Source organism: Rhamphochromis sp. 'chilingali', assembly GCF_963969265.1.
Source record: "Rhamphochromis sp. 'chilingali' genome assembly, chromosome: 5".
NCBI lineage: Eukaryota > Metazoa > Chordata > Actinopteri > Cichliformes > Cichlidae > Rhamphochromis > Rhamphochromis sp. 'chilingali'.
This window is the reverse complement of record NC_137932.1, coordinates 24895341-24915517: the sequence shown is the minus strand read 5'-3', so window position 1 is coordinate 24915517 and position 20177 is coordinate 24895341. Positions and strand designations below refer to the sequence as shown.

The 20177-nt window shown below is 41.0% G+C and overlaps 1 protein-coding gene across 1 annotated transcript; it reads left to right on the top strand.

Moving 5' to 3' along the window:
* Positions 1–15870: 15870 nt before the first annotated feature.
* Positions 15871–19750, top strand: LOC308396890 (inositol polyphosphate-4-phosphatase type I A-like). The gene is made up of 3 exons (XM_080882524.1): positions 15871–16115; positions 16181–16391; positions 17454–19750. Exons 1-2 carry the CDS (start codon positions 15903–15905, stop codon positions 16232–16234), a joined length of 267 nt encoding a protein of 88 aa, XP_080738650.1. The 5' UTR covers positions 15871–15902; the 3' UTR covers positions 16235–16391; positions 17454–19750.
* Positions 19751–20177: the final 427 nt, after the last annotated feature.

The window sequence follows — 20177 nt, the reverse complement described above, 5'->3', positions numbered from 1 at the left end:
GCCCACCCGGGTAAGTCTTTGACTTATCCTTTTTATAAAGTAAACTGCCAAAGGAATAGTGACTGCCGCTCCCTCCCTTTCTTCAGTGCACCAGGACGTGGAATGCGGGGAGGAAGGCGAGGACTCCGCTGGGTTTCCCTCTTTTAATACTACGCTGGACCTCTTAGTTTTCTGTGACTTTTAGGCCGTAGTGGATTCCACTGGACTTCTAATGTTGTGTGTTATTGATTTTTATTGTCTTCCCTTGGCCAAGGTTGTTTTAATTCATTTTATATTTTTAACTATTTAAACATAATAAATTATATTTTTAATTCTACAGTTTTTGTATCGTGTGCTTTTCCCTCGGCGGCTCCACTGCTCTGCCCGCTTTGAGGAAGGTTTCCTTCCTTTTAAAAAACACAAACCATCTTGGAAACATAATCAGCCTTTCCGCTCCGGTGTCATATTAGTTTAGGTTTGTGCCGAAGCTGGGTCTGTTTGTCAGTGTGAAGCCAAACGTGCTTTAACGTTTTAGGAAACACCGAGCAGACGGTTCATACTTGCCAACATTCAAAGGGCTGTTGGGGGGGGGGGGCAAATATATTTTACAGTGTTTATTTATTCGACAAAATACGTTAAATGTCACCGTTATTATTGGCTGGCCGGAAACAGCGGGGGTGTCCAAATTCAGAGGCTGCTTCCACCTGAGGACCCGCCTTCGCGGTCTAAAGAAAGCCGCGTAGTACGTCACGAGCTCCCTCGGTGGAGTGAAACTGCGTCTGCTCCTTGCTGTCTAAAATATAACCGGGCGCTGGCGTCAATTCTCCACCGTCTCACACTTTGTTTAATCAGTTTTCTGTTTGACGTTTATTCAGCTTTGTGAAAACCCCAGAGGACCCCTCCCGAGGGATTAATAAAGTTACAGCTGAGTAGTGAGTTGTATGTGAGGCTGGACACTAAGGAGAAAATGATTTTTAATGAATGGCAAGGCACATAAATTGTGCTGGAAGAGAGTAACCAAGTATAGAGATGGAAATGTGCTAATGTGAAGAAAGTGTGTTGAGAAGGGAGAAGGAGTACTTTGGACGAAAATTGAATTAGAGAAGGAAGTGAGGCAACTCTGAAGAGGATGGAGACGGGAGGCATAGAGAGGGTAGGAGTGAAGGCTATGATAAGGTGCGAAGAGAGTAACTGTGGTGCTGCATAAGAAAGTCCTGAGGGGCAGAGAGGTATGTGATGGGTTGAGATTACATCAGAGAGAGGCTCTGAGCCCCTTCTTGTTTGCACTGGTGATGGAGAGGCTGACAGATGAGATCAGGCAAGAGTCTCCGTGGATGATGTTTTCAGACAACCACAGAAAGGATTTGTGAATGTAGTGAAGGTGGACATGCAGGGGGTTGGTGTGACTGAGGAGGATGCTAGAAATAGAGAGATGGAGGCGGATGATCCACTGTAGCGACCTCTAAAGGGAGCAGCCGAAAGAAGAAGAAGCACAAATAATTCTTCTAATGCTTTTCTTTTATTCTCAGTACTAAGCTATGTAAAGGAAGTCAAGGTTGTTTCCTCCTACAATCACTTTGGTCATGCTGTTCTTACAAGTGTGGAGGTGCCAGATGGTTTAGACTTGTTTAGATTGGTGCTCTGTCTCCCTTTATCCAAACTAAAACTTTGATGGGGTTTTTTATCTTCACTAAACACTTTTTTGCTTTGTGTTTATTATTGTGCTACTGCAAGTATTTCATATATTAGTCAGTTGATTGTTACTGTAGGGCAGCTCTAGGACAATCCCAGATGTGATGTAGCTTGCTTTTATCCAGCAGATACGACATCTCATGAGGAGGTTCGAACCCTGTACCCTGACCCTCCTGCTGACGCACAAAGTCTGGACATCCAGCAGCAGGCCCTTCTACGTGAACAACAGCACAACAGTTTCTATTTCTTTTAATATTAGAAGTCAGTTATTCATTAATGAATACAAATGGTGACTGAAGTTATTTAGACAGGACATTAAACAATAAACTTCCAATAAATTATGAACAATGTGTGACTGAATGTGTTCAGTGAAAGACTTTGAAAATATCGCAGCATAAAACCAGTGTAAAAGTACTCAGACTACTTTTGGGGGTATTTATTTGATGATGCAACCAGAAAATGTGCAGGTTGTGAGTTTAACATTTTCAACACTGGAGAAGAAGTACATGTACACAGACTAGCTAATGACAAACATTTTTTTTAAATTAACCTTTATTTAAACAGGTTGTTCATTTTTCTGAGCTTATCTGGTGTCCAGTTTCGGTGGCAGTAGCATAAGCAGAGAAGACCCAGACCTTACTCTCCCGAGCCAGCTCCTCCATTATTTGGGGGACACTGAGGCATTCTCTGCTGAGTGCTGTGATCTCCCCAACATGTCCTGGGTGTGTCCTGTCTGTCCTGGTGGGACATGCCTGGAACATCTCACCCAGGAGGCGTTCAAGAGGCACCCTTGTCAGATGCCTGAACCTCCTCAACTGGCTCGTTTAGATGTAGAGGAGTAGCAGTTAACTCGGAATGAGACAGACAGCACCTACTGCTGGGGTGGGCCTACAGGAGGGAGAGCTCATGTCGTCTCTTCAGGACACATCACTGGACCCCAAGAAGCTCTCCCCGGAGCTCCCTTTGGCTGCTGGGGTCGGCATACGTTCAACTTTAAAATCACTCTTGGTTCTTGGCTAGCTTTGTGTTAGCATCCTTTGTGTACTGATGCTTGCAAGAAGCTAAAGTTGCTTTGGCAGAATTTTCTTTCTCATATATGCACACATAAGGAGAGAGATGTTTTATAAGCTTTAGTCATCACCGTGCACTTTTCCTGATTCACACAAAATACAGCAATCTGGCACCTTCCCACAGGGTCTTGCACGAGTATTAAACATGTTCATTTGTGCTTTGGACTGTCACCAGATTTCTTCTAGAAGTTTCTTGCCAGTCAGCAACTATCTTGGCAACACCACTTGAGTTTGTGTGTTGCATGCTAACATCCTTATCATATGTGTAATAATACTAAAGCTTCATCTTATGCACACACAAAAAACAAATATGGCTCCTTCGTGCAGGGTTTTCTGGTATGTTCATTTATGCTTCCCAATTTAAAAAAAAAAAAAGAAAAAAAAAAAGAAAAAGCAAAGTTCTTGCTTCTCAGCCACTGCGGCCACATCCTCACCGTTTTTTAGGCAGTTATATAAACATACTGTGAGTGAGTCATAAGCTTAAATACAATAGTTGAAGGAACAAAAACTTAATGTTTAAAAATACCAGTCAAATCTGATTAAAGTAAATAAATAATAAGTATACAATGTAGTTTTAAGACTTCTCAATGTTTCGTAACATTAATGTTCTATGAACTCGTGAGTCCAGAAATCTGAATGTCATGAAAAGTATTTATTATTCGTGTATTATTATTTTACAATACAAGGTTGTTTTTTTCCTGATACTTCATGCAAACCACATTTCTCCAGGCCTGTCCTAATCAGCTTACTCAGTATCACTAGATCCAATGCTGCTCCTCCAGCAGAGCACACAAAAGTAGGAGAGACCAGAGATGCCATGGCTTAGTTAGGAGACTGTTTGCTTCAAGGCCACTAGAGGGTGCTGCCATAAAACTACAATAAATGAATTGACCTTTTGACCTGCTCACACTCTTTTATGCAAAACCCTGTTGATGTTACACACACACACACACACAGATTCTAGGTCTGACCAACCGTCTCCACCGTGGGCAAAAAGATGACAGTCAATAAAATTCTAAAATTTTATTTATAAACACAATGAATAATATTTAAAAAAGTCCAGTGTCCCATTTAGGTACAAAGTAAAAACACACAGTCCAAGGCCAGAGCCAGCTATGCCACAAAGCCAGTTGCACTCCACACGTTGTTCACTTCAACAGGGGTAGCAATTGTCCTCTGAGACCCACCACCCTGTAAGTAGAAAGCCTGCACAGAGCGACAAAATAAGACAATACACTATATAATTCACAGCCCATCCATCCCAAACATATCAGATCATTAGAGGTTTTGTCACATTACATACCTGCACTGAGAGACAAAATAACACAGCAGTGTTTGTAATGTGGGCTATAAGTAGACTAGCATATCAGTGCAATCAATTACACCTGCCTCCAATTAGTCCAGCCCTTTTACAGTCATTGACTGGGTGAGAAAACACGAGCAAATCAACCCAAGAGACAAGCAGGAAGACTCTCTGAAGGCTCCTGTGGCTGCACAGGCAGTCTTACAATTACGAGGTTGGAGAGTTGTTGTTTCAAAATGTTCACACTGATTTCACATGCTCATTAACTCACAACCAGCTGACCATATATATTTCTGCTGCTGAGCTGCTTTTTGATGGAGATTTTCTGAATTTATTTTGCTACCATAAGAGCAGACTCCATGCTGAAAGCATGTGCACTGTCACTTGCAATGAGTGGCACTAATGACGCTAAATTTAATTACAGGTCATGGACAGCCTTCATAAATGCTCATATTACTCACCCACACTGAATTCCAGCACAGGTTCATCTGGGTCCTGACTATTTCCTGCAAAGTAACACAAACGTCATCAGAACATTAAGTCAGAGAAACAACATTTGGAGCTTTTGTACATGATAAATTATACTGCAGTAGTAAAACAAAGTCAAGCAGCAGTACATTTATTAAAATCACCTTCAGCTGTAATATTTAAACTGATTTAGTGTCAATTTAGATTATGTTGAGATTAAAATGAAACTAGTACCCTTGTAATGTCTTTTTAAATTAGAGGTAAATATTTGTATATTTTTTACATAATATAATTATATTTACTGGATTTTCTCTCTATTGTAGTTTAGTATTATAGTTATTACTTGTTTTTTATTGACTTGTCTTGTTTTTACAATGATTTGCTCTGAATGCAGCCTTTAAAGAAAAGACTATCTGTTCAGTAACTATCCATCAGACTGGGTCCATGTTACCAGCCAAATGGGTAATAATTAAAGTAAGTTTTGAATTACGTATATTTGGGTGTTTAGGTGACACTTTTGCAAAAAAAAAAATAATAATTAGGTTTAAAAGAACTAAACATGTATGTATTTAAAAACAATAAGTGTGTTAGAATTACTACAGCAACAGCTTGTAGCTCACTGTACTATTTTTGAGCACAACTTTGGTGCTTTTGCCTCATTTTTAAATCAGTGATCCCAGTAGCACAGTCTAAGCAGAGACCTCAGTGCTTGGCAAACAATCAATAGAATCAATATAATTATTAAAAAGAAACAAAATAAATGCCAACCATATAAAAAAAAACATAAACTTAAGGAAAAAACTAAACTTGATTTTGTGTCTTTAGGCTATTGTTAACAGCAAGCATGAGGTTAGTGCATATGTATTATTATTGGAAAGATTACTGCAAAGAAAAAAAGGTTGAACCAGGAGGGGGCGATATTGCTCTTCTTACCATGAGTTACATGCAGGCTATTACTTACCATGTCACTCACATTTATTTCACAAAACAGCTGAACCCACTTAATTCGATTTAATTGTATTTATGCAGAGCTGAATCACAACAACAGTCTCCTCGAGGTGGTATAGATTGTAAGGTAGAAAGTCTACAATTAAAAAGAAAAAACCTCAATACAGTGGGAAGGAACAACTCACTTTTAACAGGAAGCACCCTCTGGCAGAACCACGGTCAGGGAGGGGCAGCCCGCTGCGACCCTTTGGGGATGAGGAGACGAAAAAGGGGACAAAAGACACACTGTGGACGAGAGCCAGAGATGAACAAGAACTAATTATTGAATGCAGAGAGGTGTATAAACACATGGTGGGAATCCCCCAGCAGGGTAGTCCCAGGGTAACTAAGGGAGGATTCATGGTCACCTGATTCAGCCCTAGCTATATGCGTTGGCAAAAAGGTAACTTTGAAACTTAATCTTAAAAGTAGAGATAGTGTCCGTCTCCTGCATTCAAACTGGGAGCTGGTTCCACAGAAGGATGATCCCCTTCTACTTCTAAATATCCTAAAAACCACAAGGAAGCCCACAGTCTGAGAGCAAACTATCAAACTACGAGGTCTTTAAAATAAGATGATTATTCAAGACCTCATGTGTGATGGGAAGGATTCTAAATTTGATGCTGGACCCACAAATCATAAAAGAGAAACACTAACTCACACACACCAGAAAGTGCCAAGAATTATAATTATATGTAATTTAGTTTTGCGTTCCTTTATAATGCTTTCAACTATACAAATAAGACACTTCATGGGGGCGCCTGAGCCTTGTAGACACAACAAATACTGAACAAACCTCATGCGCCCTGTTGTTGACAAAACGATAAAAATGAATGTGTACTTCTGTCTTATTTAGGTCATTTTTGTAGTTTTTGTAGACAGACTACTGTAATTTCTCAATAAAATGTCGCTTATTATCGCTCACTCTCAAGAACAAAAACGTGAGTAATTTCCCAGTAGCTCACCATATTTGGGATCTTCTAACATCCACACTTCATGTTTAAACGGTGGTGCGGAGGCGGTGTACCGTCGCAGGCCGGATGTAGCATTCGGCGCGGTGTGCCTTTTTTTTCAGTTGCTAAGCAACAGATTTGTCCCGCCCCTTTCGTTATGACGAGCCGGGCCAGTCCTTTGACTGGTGACGTTTCTTTGTAACGTCACCTGACGTTACAAAGAAACCTTAAACCGACCTTATATATAGACCTGGCTGTTCAGTTGAAACGCATTCACACAGCGGGACAGCAGCGCTTTAAACGTTCAAACACGGAGTTTAACACAAAACAACATTTTAGACATAAAAAACAAAAAAGTGAAATGGCAAGCTCGAACTGTAACACAATGACAAATGATGAAACAGTTCAGACCAATGGGGATAATTCTACAGTATATGCTTTGGTATCCCTCTTGGATAACTTGTTCAGTAGTTTTTCGATCAAGCAGTTGGAAGCGCTTACCTCAGGCTATCCGGATTGCTTCCCCGCTAAGCGGCTTGTAGGTTTTGTAGAGGACGTAATGGACCTGTGTGCACAGTCACTAGCAGTATCACCGCTGAGGTCTTCCCAGAACTCCCCTGTACATGAAAACTGTTCTGTCCACACCACTACTGGCAAAACGGTTTTGTCACGTGTGAAATTTTTGGACGATTCTGCTGAGCAGGAGTTTGATACAGCACAGAATATAGATGCTAACAGCCAAGAAACAGCTAACACAGAAGAAAGCTGTCAAAATGCTGACCAACACAGTGCTGCAAAAGCAGAAAACAATCCAATTCCAGATCCCCAGCAGCAGAAATCCTGTGTTGAACATGAAGCCAGCATCCCACCGTTAACAAACGTAAGTCAAACGGAGTCATATAAAAAGATACAGCATCACAGATCTTCTGTAGACTGTGAGCCACCTGAAAAAACCTTAGACTTTGAAAGATGGTTAGAGACATTAATTCAGGCTGTGCTTTCAAAGCTTGGTAAACTTTTAAAGTGCCCTCATTCTCACCAAAAACGTTTGTTGGATCTACTCTTGGACAAATTCAAGGGGATGGATTTGCATTTAGACCGAAAAGTGCAGAATTATTTTGACTGCATTGCTAATGCGATTTTCACTGATATTTGTGACAAATTACATAAATTGTCACTAATATCATTGAAAATGGGGAGGAGTGGGGAGGAGGATTCAATGAATTTAATGGAACAACCAATATTTAATATCATAACTACTTCAGTATTCCAAGAACACCTGTTGGCAGTAACAATTACTGATAGACTGGAATCATATGAAAAGAAAGAAAGATGCAGATTTTCAGTGGAAATCTTTGTGGAAGGACTGATTTCCCAGGTTGCAAAAAAATCAGGCACAGTCTTCAGCATTGAAAGTGCTGAAGCTATCTCCAACCGGCTTACCATGAAAATCTGGACTGAAATCAGGGCCGGATACGACAAAATCCCACCAGAGAAGTTCAAGAAACTCAGCGAGAGGGTTTTCAAATCCCTCTGTAAAAGATGGAAGCATGCATCTTTGGTGACATTCTGGCAATTAAACTTCCAAGATCTTGATGAAGATATTGTTAAAACTTTCAAAAGAAAGATATTCACAGAACCAAGTTGCATATCTAAGTGCTTCTCATCGGTGCGTGCATTTTTTGGGAGGTGTAAGGGAAGAAACAAAGTTTCCACTTTATAGTGACATCGTGATATCAACAGCAAAATATTTTCTAAAACTCACTGGACACTTTAAATGAGCTAGTTTTACATTTAGATCAGATCAAGTCATTTTTGAAATCCCCAGGAATGGTCGCGGCAGATGGCCACCCCGCCCTGAGCCTGGTTCTGTCGAAGGTTTCTTCCTCTTAAAAGGGAGTTTTTCCTTCCCACTGTCGCCTCGTGCTTGCTCAGAGGGGTTTGTTCTTTTGGGGTTTTCTTTTTAATACTGTAAGTTGTTACCTTACAGTGTGAAGCACCTTGAAAACACCATTGTTTCCTTTGGTGCTATACAGATTGAAGTGACTTGCACTGATAACATAACTAAGCTGGGACTTTAATTTAACATCAATAAAATTATAAAAATATTACATCTTGATTTCTGCTTGTTTTCATTGTCTGTGACTTAATGAATACAAATGTGTAATTTAACAGATTCTTTCTTTATGTTAGTCTGACCGGTGATTCCACGTTGGCCTTAGGTGTTGGCGCGGATACGCTGCAGCCCCTGAGCCATTAATGGCCCAGCACACTACAGTAAAAACAAAACAACAGCCATCTGTCCAACTAGGAAAGGAAAATAATAAACTGCCTCCTTGGAGGCAACCTGACTCAAAACAGTTGCAGTCCAACTCAGACCGACTGCAATCACTCTCAGGCAGATTGATGAAGATCTGCAAATAACTGTTGTCTAATTTATAAACGCAGACAGATTGCCAACACGTCTGTTCACAATAGAGGACTGTACTTACATGGTTGCAAACTGGTTGTTATCTTGCTTATATGAAAACATTACTTTGGAGCAATGAAACTCAAACACATTCATTTTTAAAATGCCTCAAAATGAAATTTTGAAATATTTGGCTTTATGCTTTGAAAGTGCCGTTGTGAGTGGGAGTGTGAAATCCTTACTTGATGTGTTCCCTTTGCCTTTACTGTTTTCAGTTTTATCAGTTTTCAGTTTTATTTGTCATATGCAAGTTAGCACAGGGTCAACATTGCAATGAAATGTGTTTGACGAGCAGCAGTCACTCAGCAGCATGGTACAGTAGAAGAAAATATAATAAAATATAATAAAATAAAATAAAAAATAGAAAAATAGTAAAGAGCAAAATATTAGAGAGACGTGGTAAAAGAGAAAAGATGACTAAAAATATATATATATATATATGTATCTATAAATATATGTACACTAGTGATTAAATAAGAAAATCTTGAAAAGAAATATGACGGGAGGTCAGATGGGATATTGCACAGGAATGAGCAGCAGAAAATTACAGTATTACTCAGACTTTTAATAGTCATATTGTCAGTTTTGGCCGACGGTCATGGGTCACTTCCACTAAAATAGCACGAGACTGGAGTAAAATGTACTTTATTAATGAGAACACATGGTGATACAGCAAAGAATCCAACCCTTCTGAAAAGCAAATGGCTTCCTGTTATACTCTACCTGATTCAGGTGAGCATCTGGAATAGACCAAGTCTGGGGGTCAGCAAACCAAAGGGAAACAAAACCCTCCCCATAAGAAAACCACTACAATATAACCAACACGTTCTCACTCCCAAAGCGTAACATTTTACGCTAGGTGACAAATCGTCACCATATTACGTTTTCGGCTACCCACCACGTTCCTGAACGACGACCTCGGAAAAAAGAGGAAATATGAGAACTGTCTGGACTGAATCTACACATGTTTGCTCTTTTTCTTCAAATCGCTTAGAAACACGCTATTTAACATCATTAAAGTCCTGGTTAAGGTCAGGAATAAGGTTATGGTCAGGGCTAGGGATAAGGTTAGGTTTAGGGCTGGAATACAGGGCTGGAACGTCTATTACCGCGGGAGCGTCATTGAACTGGATTCCAGCCATAGCCCGCCGCGTACCATAAGAACGCCGAAGGTCTCCTTTCACGTTCCTCAGGAACGCCGCGGGACGTGACAAAACGTCGACATGTTACGCCTCGGGAGTGAGAACGGGCTGATATAACACATCATAGACATATGAAGATTTGTAACAAGTCCTATAAATAACTCCATAACATATAAACTTCAGTCTCTTCTATATACATTAAAACAGCGGTCCCCAACCTTTTTTGCGCCACGGACCGGTTTATGCCCGACAATATTTTCACGGACCGGCCTTTAAGGTGTCACAGATAAATACAACAAAATAAAACTAGTACCGGTACCGGAAAAAAAGAAGATTTATTCATAACACACGTGAAAGACCCAGGAAAACAGAGTTAAAGATAAAAACGATAACAAAATAACGATAAAAAACGATAAAAACTCTGAAAACCATACATTTCACACCCGAGCCTCATCTCTCGACCAAACGACGGTCCGTGGCCCGGCGGTTGGGGACCGCTGCATTAAAACACCTTAACCACAGTTAGGTTTCAGCCCTCGCTGACTCAGAACAAAGTAAGACAATCAGAGTTCGATTGGTTTTTACTTGTGCAGGGGAAGCCTGGTCGGATTCTCAGAGTTGCAAGCTCTACACCCAAACTCAGACAACTCCAACTCCAGCCTTTTATTGAATGAAAACAGTTACACAACCGCCCATTGTAAACCCCATATGTTGTGTGGTAAAAGCTAAGGCACTGTGTGTGTGTGTGTGTGTGTGTGTCTGTATACGTGACTTCCTGCTTACAAACGTTTTAACCGCATCTCTAGTCATAAAAGGGTCATCTCCCCTCAACCTCGTATATGGCTTAACCTCTCTAACAGTCCACCATTTACATGGTGAGCCCATAAAGGGCAGGAAGTGAACATTCCTTACCAAATAAGGAAACCAGAATCTTACATAGATTGTGCCTGCAGTTGAAAACTATAGCTAGTAACATCCCCAACATCCTACATGTGGGGGAGAAACAGAAAATATCTGAACATACAGTTCAAGACAAGGTCCAAGCACAATAATGACAACTTTTAACAAAATCACTCCAACACACTCCCCTAGCCTGGCACATTGGTTTTCTCCAGGAGCTCATAAGCAGGTGATTGAGCTGCTTTTACTCTTTACAAAGTGAGTACTGTTAACACTTCTCTTTTTACATATACAACTAATTTAGGTTACAGACAAATGATTAAATGTGAACAGCTCTAACACGGGTTCTTTTCCTGACACAGGTAGGATGGCCAGTCCCCCTGTCTCTTCACCTTTAACGAGTCACTTAAATAACAACCCAAAAAGCCTAATAAAGAATCACAATCAACCAGTGTGTGTTTTTCTTCATTACGGTTTTTAAATACAAATCAGTCAGTCAATTAATAAAAATACAAGTAAGGGTAATGGAACCCCTGGTCTCCATTACACACATAAATACCATAAAGACACTAAGTCGTAGAGCTCTGAACTCCTTGCTTCTATGATATTTACACTTCTTCTTGGCCTTCTCCTTCACTCTGAGTCACTCCAGGATAAACGCATCAGCTCAGACATACAATAATTAAAATATGTGTAGGTGACCGTTTGGCAGAAGACGATGTCGAGGCGGTACTGCAGTGACACGTCCGTGGCTATCGTCGGGGCGGTGTCCTGCATCAGAAGGAAGTCAATAGACTTCTTGGCTTTGTTGCTCATCATGGCGCTGTAGTCCGTGGGCGTGGCCTGCAAAAAGTGTAAATAAACCATCAGAGACCAAACACAAATATGCCTTCCAACCACTAGTTTAGACAACATCTTGCAAAGAGTGTGTATTTCAGAGTGCAGTTGTTTTTAAATTTGACAGAAACAGAAATAAAGACGGAAGAGAAGGACAACAGGGAAAGCAGAAGCACCGACACACTGAAATCTTTTAGGGTCAAGCTCCAGAACTAGCCACAAATCCTGCTGGAAAGAACCTAAAAATACTTAAAAATACTTGCAGAGATCGAATGGAGCCGTTAACTCAAAAGCCTGGTGTCAGGCATGTTCTTTAATAAATAAGAAACGAGCTGATATGTTACAGACCCCAGTCTTTACGTAAAGAAAAAGCTGACATTTAGAGAGAGAGGTCTGGGCTTCTCTGCTTGGGCTGCTGCCCCCGCGACCCGGCTCCGGATAAAGTGGAAGAAAGTGGATGGATGAATGAATCTTGAAAATGAACAAGTCTTCCAGTACAGAGTAAAATGTGAGAGTGAAAATATTGCGTGTACTTAAAACCCCTGGAGGGTCTTGGGTCGATTTGTGGCTATTTTCAAATTTTGATTACATGCCATTTGCACAGTGTTGAATGGACTATAGCCAAATTCTCCAAAAAAAAAGTTTGATATGATTTTATTTCAAAATTCAAGTCTGACTTCCTTCAATTAGCTTCAGTGGCTAAGCTACAGACAAACTTACACTATTGTGCTTAGTGGTCGATTTGTGCCCCATTGAAACCCATTATAAACGCTATTTTTCACTGCAAATTAATTACGGTCAAAGGGATCGTTGATGTTTAGCGTTCATTTTCATTTTGCAGGACGGGCCTTAGAGTTGTAATGTTTTTATTTGTCCACCGGGTGGCGCCCTTGCTCCACATTTGACCCCGGGCTGGAAAACAGCGGGCTGCTTAGATAGACCTGCGGGAAATGAAGCCTCATTTCCGGCGTGCAGCAGCGGCTTCGCCCGCTGATCGGGCGGGACAATTTTTTGGTCCCTAGGACCGTGAGAGGGTGCTTTTTTTTTTTTTTTTAGTCAACAGGAAATGACGTATTTGTTGTCACGTGGTATCGGGCGTGTGTGCTGGAAAAACGGGTCCCCGGTTATCGTGCCCCGGTAACAATGGCGTGTCCAGCGGGGTGGCCTGCCAGGCCACCCCCCAAACCAGACTGGCCACCCCAGGTGCCACCCCAAAGGCAAAACAATAAAATTCAATCAAATATCAAATGTCCGATTATGTTTTCACGGTGACGCTCAGATATCCGAGTGTAAGTGAATGCAGCATCGCTTCTGCGCTATGTGCATCACGTTAGCAAAGGTAGGAGAGCCAAGCGCGAAAGATGGCGCTGCAGGAAACAATTTTTCGGTGAAAGAAAATGAGGACAGAATAAATGTCCCGGTAAGTAATATCAAGTTTGTTGAGTTTAGTAAACTTCGGTGAAATTAGAATACCAAGGAAAAAAATAACACTTAAAGAATTATTGCAGCTGTGGAATATTTCAGACAGTATGCTACTGAGGGCAGCTAACATAAGAGTTATGCGTTATAAGATATAATCTAAGTCGTAACATTGCTGTATGGAGCTGCAGATTTGGTTGCAGGTTAACATAGCTGGACTGGCCATCGGGCATACCGGGCATATCCCCAGTGACTTATTTTTTATTTTTTTTGTAATGGCATGAACAATGAGAGGTGGTGGATTGGCCAGATGCAGGTCGATGTGTAGAAATAACTCCGTTGTTTGGTGGTGGCTATGACGGGGCTTCCACAGAGGCAACAGGTGGATGAGGGAAGGGGAGGCAGGAGGAGAGACCCGAAGCAGCCACCAGTCCGAGTGTCAGGTGAACTGAACTTCAGGTAAGAAGTTATGACCTGCAGTCTATCTGGGTCAGATATAAACCAAGTTTAGGTGGAGTTTATTTTCATGTTGCTGACTTTTTACTGTCAGTTGCAATAACTCATACTGCGTTCTAGCCAGTTTGACGGAGTTTTTATACAGCTGGGTGGGTGCTATGATGTTACTGATAGTGAACTTTATTTTATTCATAAGGTTAGTAGAGTTGCCAACGGCTCCTTAAAAATGGAATGGTCCCTCATTCAGAGAAAATATTACACGTTTCATATTGAGCTGAGAAGAGACGCAGTTTGTCCCGGACTTTAGCTAGAATGGAAAAAAGACACAAAGCTGGATTTATTCTGTCTTTATGCTGCACAGCTGCCTCTTCTCTCATTCTCTCCCCCTCCCTCTCCTGTTGCTACTTCAATCATGAAACTGATCAATGATCAGCTGATCGGCTTTTCTCTCTTGTTTATCGCCCACTTTGCGCCAGAAAGAGGAAACCAGCAGATGTCGCGCTAAACAACAGCAGCACGTTTAAGCTTGATCGGCTGTTGTTAGAATGTATTTAATATTAATTTCTAGTATCAGCTGATGTTTGCTGGAGCCACAGCTGTAAAGCTGCTGGTCATGATGTCTGTTTAGATATGTGGTGAGAGGGAAACATGAAGATGAAACCAGGAGATGTCCTTACTGAACCATCAGAGCTGAACAGGTGATGGAGAAACAGGTTTACCTTTTAGGTGACATGAATGAGTTGAAGGGAAGTTATGAACTGTTTCTGAGAGACAAATAACACCAGGATCCTTTTTTATGTAGCAGACAGCTGGTAACTGTGCAGGGGCGGGTCTAGCAAAGTTTTGCCAGGGGGCCAGGTAGGGCATTAACAGGGAAAGGTGGGCACAAAGAAATACTTTTCTTTCTTATTCTCATTTAAAATACCTAGTTTTTATTAAATAATTATCTAAATCTTACAACCAAAGTTTTTATCTGACGTAAAATGTATAGAAATCATACATATACCAACAAGACTGTACATCACTGTCACAACAGGGTTTGTTTTCAGTCAAAGTCTTTATGGCTTTACTACCTGGTGGGTCGGTCTGTAGTAAAAATGCCCAATTTTTTTGTCCCAGTCCAGCCCTGCAGGTTAATACTGGCAGTGTCACCATGCCAGCTGACTGTATTTTATCATCAGCCAGTGTTGTTCTTTATCAATATTACCAAAGTTTACGATAAGGCAGCATAGAAAGTATTTACTTGCTTTCAGGTTTTATTCAAATGTTAGTCTTTTCAGTTGTTTCCCCACTTTTTTCCTGTTTCAAAATCAAACACCAGTTTGTGAGAAGATTATCTTCTTTTTTTAACAGGCAGATAAAGTTTTGCATTGGCATTGGCTAATTTGTCAATTGTTTGTTACAAATGTTCGTATTTTAATTTTCAAAAATGTTTTTGCCCAAAACATATGTGCACTATATGTCAGTAAAAATACTATGCAAATATTGCTGTCCTTGACTGCTGAGTAAACACTGACAAAGCACTGATTGTATCTCTTGTACTTTATCAACGCAGTATCTAAAAACTTTGCACCGTAGTGGTTAAAATCTCATTCTAATAAGAGTTAAAAGTGCATTTGGTTATTAGGTTTATAGGATTATTGAATTATGGTTAAGGGTTGGTAGAATTTTTTTTTAAAACATTATCTGCCAATTAAATCTGCCACCCTTCTCCAAATCTGTGCCCCTACCTGGCCCCCCCAACAAAAATTTTCTAGACACGCCACTGTACACAGATGGTCTGAATTTGTGAAGCGAGTGGTATCGCATTTATCGAAGTCGGCTCCTCGTTGTTTTTTCTAAGCCACGATTAGGCTCATTGAGAGCAGGCATGTGCATGCAGACAGTGTTTGTTTTTACATCTGGTGGGTAACGTCCCTCCCTATATTTTTGGAACAGTACCTCTGAAGCTTGATTTAGATTTCTGCAGGAAATTTACGTTCTAACTTCAGATGTAACACCTCTTAACACTAAACCGGTCCATCATGCTGTTGTTTCCAGTTACAGCGTATATTTCCTGCTGAAGCATATTTCAGGCATAAGACAGAAACATTACAAAAATATACACCTGCAGGCCACTCTATTGTCTTTATTTGACTAAATGCACTAAATTGCTGCCACAAGCTTTTGAACACATGTACCTAATAAAGTGGCTGGTGAGTGTCCTCAGTCCCAGCTCGGATACAGATGTGTCGGTGTGTCTTTGTTCCCTGCAGTAGTGCCCTCTCCAGCTCAGTCATCATCCACATACCCCAGGACACTGTCCGAGCCAAAGAGATCATCGCCTACGTCAACACGCTGAAGACTCAGGTCAGCTATTACGCAGAGAGGCTGTCTCAAGCTGCCAAAGACCAATCGGCCAGCGGACTGGAGTGGACGCTCGCCAGTCTGGTTGACAAGGTACTAAAAGTGTTTGACGTTACGTGGGGACGCTTCATATTTCATTCATACCCTCTTCCTTTCAGACCCGTCAGCTGGTGGCAGTGTGCGGCTGCAAGCTGCTAGCTTCAGCTATTTAGGCCCTGAACGCAGTACGAGTACATCGCAACCAAAGCTTCTCCTTCCGCTGAGTCTGAACAAGTAGTGCTCCGCAATGACCAGGATACGCTGAGAGCAAAGTACAGCGGTCACAACAGCCAGTCGTCACTGCACGTGGACTGGCACGAAGAGGAGTGGGTGAGTTGATCAGCAGTTATTGGCTGTTTTCTGATTCCAGATTTTTTATTTCTTTAGCATGACAACAGACAAGCTTAGTTTCTTGGCACACATTGTGGATACAGCTTGATATCTTAACTACACTCTGAACTCTGTTTGTCTTTTCTTGTTGCTTCTTCTTCTTCTTGAGTCATCCCTCTCATGTTGATTTCCAGCTCAGGTCACTCCTTACTTTTAAGAAGTTGGAGGATTCGTGAGCAGATTTTTCCTTCACCATATCAGCCGACTTTATTCTATGAGAAAATACTCTTAAATGACTCGTCTTTAAAAAGTGTTCAGTGTTTTATGTCTGGTCTGTGTGTCATCTTTGTCTTTACAATGTTGCAGCAATACTTTAGTAATGATATGATATGATATGATATGATATGATATGATATGATATACCTTTATTAGTCCCACAAGGGGAAATTTAAATGTTGGTTTAGTGTAAGCTCAGCTTTTTAACTAATGTAAGAAGTGTTATGACTGACTCGTTTTTAATACCTAAATCTGGCCTCAGTGCACAAACCTAAATGAATCGGTACATATGAAAGCGCCCAAGTCACGAGCTGTGTTCAAGGACATGGATAAAACAAAAAGGTTCAAATTTGTGCCCAAAAACCCCACAAATCAGTGTCACTGTTTTAAAATCTGCTGCGAGACCGCTCTAAATGTCAGCTTTTTCTTTACGTAAAGACTGGGGTCTGTAACATATCAGCTCGTTTCTTATTTATTAAAGAACATGCCTGACACCAGGCTTTTGAGTTAACGGCTCCATTCGATCTCTGCAAGTATTTTTAAGTATTTTTAGGTTCTTTCCAGCAGGATTTGTGGCTAGTTCTGGAGCTTGACCCTAAAAGATTTCAGTGTGTCGGTGCTTCTGCTTTCCCTGTTGTCCTTCTCTTCCGTCTTTATTTCTGTTTCTGTCAAATTTAAAAACAACTGCACTCTGAAATACACACTCTTTGCAAGATGTTGTCTAAACTAGTGGTTGGAAGGCATATTTGTGTTTGGTCTCTGATGGTTTATTTACACTTTTTGCAGGCCACGCCCACGGACTACAGCGCCATGATGAGCAACAAAGCCAAGAAGTCTATTGACTTCCTTCTGATGCAGGACACCACCCCGACGATAGCCACGGACGTGTCACTGCAGTACCGCCTCGACATCGTCTTCTGCCAAACGGTCACCTACACATATTTTAATTATTGTATGTCTGAGCTGATGCGTTTATCCTGGAGTGACTCAGAGTGAAGGAGAAGGCCAAGAAGAAGTGTAAATATCATAGAAGCAAGGAGTTCAGAGCTCTACGACTTAGTGTCTTTATGGTATTTATGTGTGTAATGGAGACCAGGGGTTCCATTACCCTTACTTGTATTTTTATTAATTGACTGACTGATTTGTATTTAAAAACCGTAATGAAGAAAAACACACACTGGTTGATTGTGATTCTTTATTAGGCTTTTTGGGTTGTTATTTAAGTGACTCGTTAAAGGTGAAGAGACAGGGGGACTGGCCATCCTACCTGTGTCAGGAAAAGAACCTGTGTTAGAGCTGTTCACATTTAATCATTTGTCTGTAACCTAAATTAGTTGTATATGTAAAAAGAGAAGTGTTAACAGTACTCACTTTGTAAAGAGTAAAAGCAGCTCAATCACCTGCTTATGAGCTCCTGGAGAAAACCAATGTGCCAGGCTAGGGGAGTGTGTTGGAGTGATTTTGTTAAAAGTTGTCATTATTGTGCTTGGACCTTGTCTTGAACTGTATGTTCAGATATTTTCTGTTCCTCCCCCACATGTAGGATGTTGGGGATGTTACTAGCTATAGTTTTCAACTGCAGGCACAATCTATGTAAGATTCTGGTTTCCTTATTTGGTAAGGAGTGTTCACTTCCTGCCCTTTATGGGCTCACCATGTAAATGGTGGACTGTTAGAGAGGTTAAGCCATATACGAGGTTGAGGGGAGATGACCCTTTTATGACTAGAGATGCGGTTAAAACGTTTGTAAGCAGGAAGTCACGTATACAGACACACATACACTCTCTCACACACACACACACACACACACACACACACACAGTGCCTTAGCTTTTACCACACAACATATGGGGTTTACAATGGGCGGTTGTGTAACTGTTTTCATTCAATAAAAGGCTGCGAGTGGAGGCTGGAGTTGGAGTTGTCTGAGTTTGGGTGTAGAGCTTGCAACTCTGAGAATCCGACCAGGCTTCCCCTGCACAAGTAAAAACCAATCGAACTCTGATTGTCTTACTTTGTTCTGAGTCAGCGAGGGCTGAAACCTAACTGTGTGGTTAAGGTGTTTTAATGCAGCGGTCCCCAACCGCCGGGCCACGGACCGTCGTTTGGTCGAGAGATGAGGCTCGGGTGTGAAATGTATGGTTTTCAGAGTTTTTATCGTTTTTTATCGTTATTTTGTTATCGTTTTTATCTTTAACTCTGTTTTCCTGGGTCTTTCACGTGTGTTATGAATAAATCTTCTTTTTTTCCGGTACCGGTACTAGTTTTATTTTGTTGTATTTATCTGTGACACCTTAAAGGCCGGTCCGTGAAAATATTGTCGGGCATAAACCGGTCCGTGGCGCAAAAAAGGTTGGGGACCGCTGTTTTAATGTATATAGAAGAGACTGAAGTTTATATGTTATGGAGTTATTTATAGGACTTGTTACAAATCTTCATATGTCTATGATGTGTTATATCAGCCCGTTCTCACTCCCGAGGCGTAACATGTCGACGTTTTGTCACGTCCCGCGGCGTTCCTGAGGAACGTGAAAGGAGACCTTCGGCGTTCTTATGGTACGCGGCGGGCTATGGCTGGAATCCAGTGCAATGACGCTCCCGCGGTAATAGACGTTCCAGCCCTGTATTCCAGCCCTAAACCTAACCTTATCCCTAGCCCTGACCATAACCTTATTCCTGACCTTAACCAGGACTTTAATGATGTTAAATAGCGTGTTTCTAAGCGATTTGAAGAAAAAGAGCAAACATGTGTAGATTCAGTCCAGACAGTTCTCATATTTCCTCTTTTTTCCGAGGTCGTCGTTCAGGAACGTGGTGGGTAGCCGAAAACGTAATATGGTGACGATTTGTCACCTAGCGTAAAATGTTACGCTTTGGGAGTGAGAACGTGTTGGTTATATTGTAGTGGTTTTCTTATGGGGAGGGTTTTGTTTCCCTTTGGTTTGCTGACCCCCAGACTTGGTCTATTCCAGATGCTCACCTGAATCAGGTAGAGTATAACAGGAAGCCATTTGCTTTTCAGAAGGGTTGGATTCTTTGCTGTATCACCATGTGTTCTCATTAATAAAGTACATTTTACTCCAGTCTCGTGCTATTTTAGTGGAAGTGACCCATGACCGTCGGCCAAAACTGACAATATGACTATTAAAAGTCTGAGTAATACTGTAATTTTCTGCTGCTCATTCCTGTGCAATATCCCATCTGACCTCCCGTCATATTTCTTTTCAAGATTTTCTTATTTAATCACTAGTGTACATATATTTATAGATACATATATATATATTTTTAGTCATCTTTTCTCTTTTACCACGTCTCTCTAATATTTTGCTCTTTACTATTTTTCTATTTTTTATTTTATTTTATTATATTTTATTATATTTTCTTCTACTGTACCATGCTGCTGAGTGACTGCTGCTCGTCAAACACATTTCATTGCAATGTTGACCCTGTGCTAACTTGCATATGACAAATAAAACTGAAAACTGATAAAACTGAAAACAGTAAAGGCAA

Bases quoted from the DNA above. Each gene is read 5' to 3' on its own strand.
- LOC308396890 (XM_080882524.1), top strand. From the start codon at position 15,903: ATGTGTCGGTGTGTCTTTGTTCCCTGCAGTAGTGCCCTCTCCAGCTCA. The intron at 16,116-16,180 runs GTACTAAAAGTG...TCTTCCTTTCAG, and splicing joins TCGCCAGTCTGGTTGACAAG to ACCCGTCAGCTGGTGGCAGT.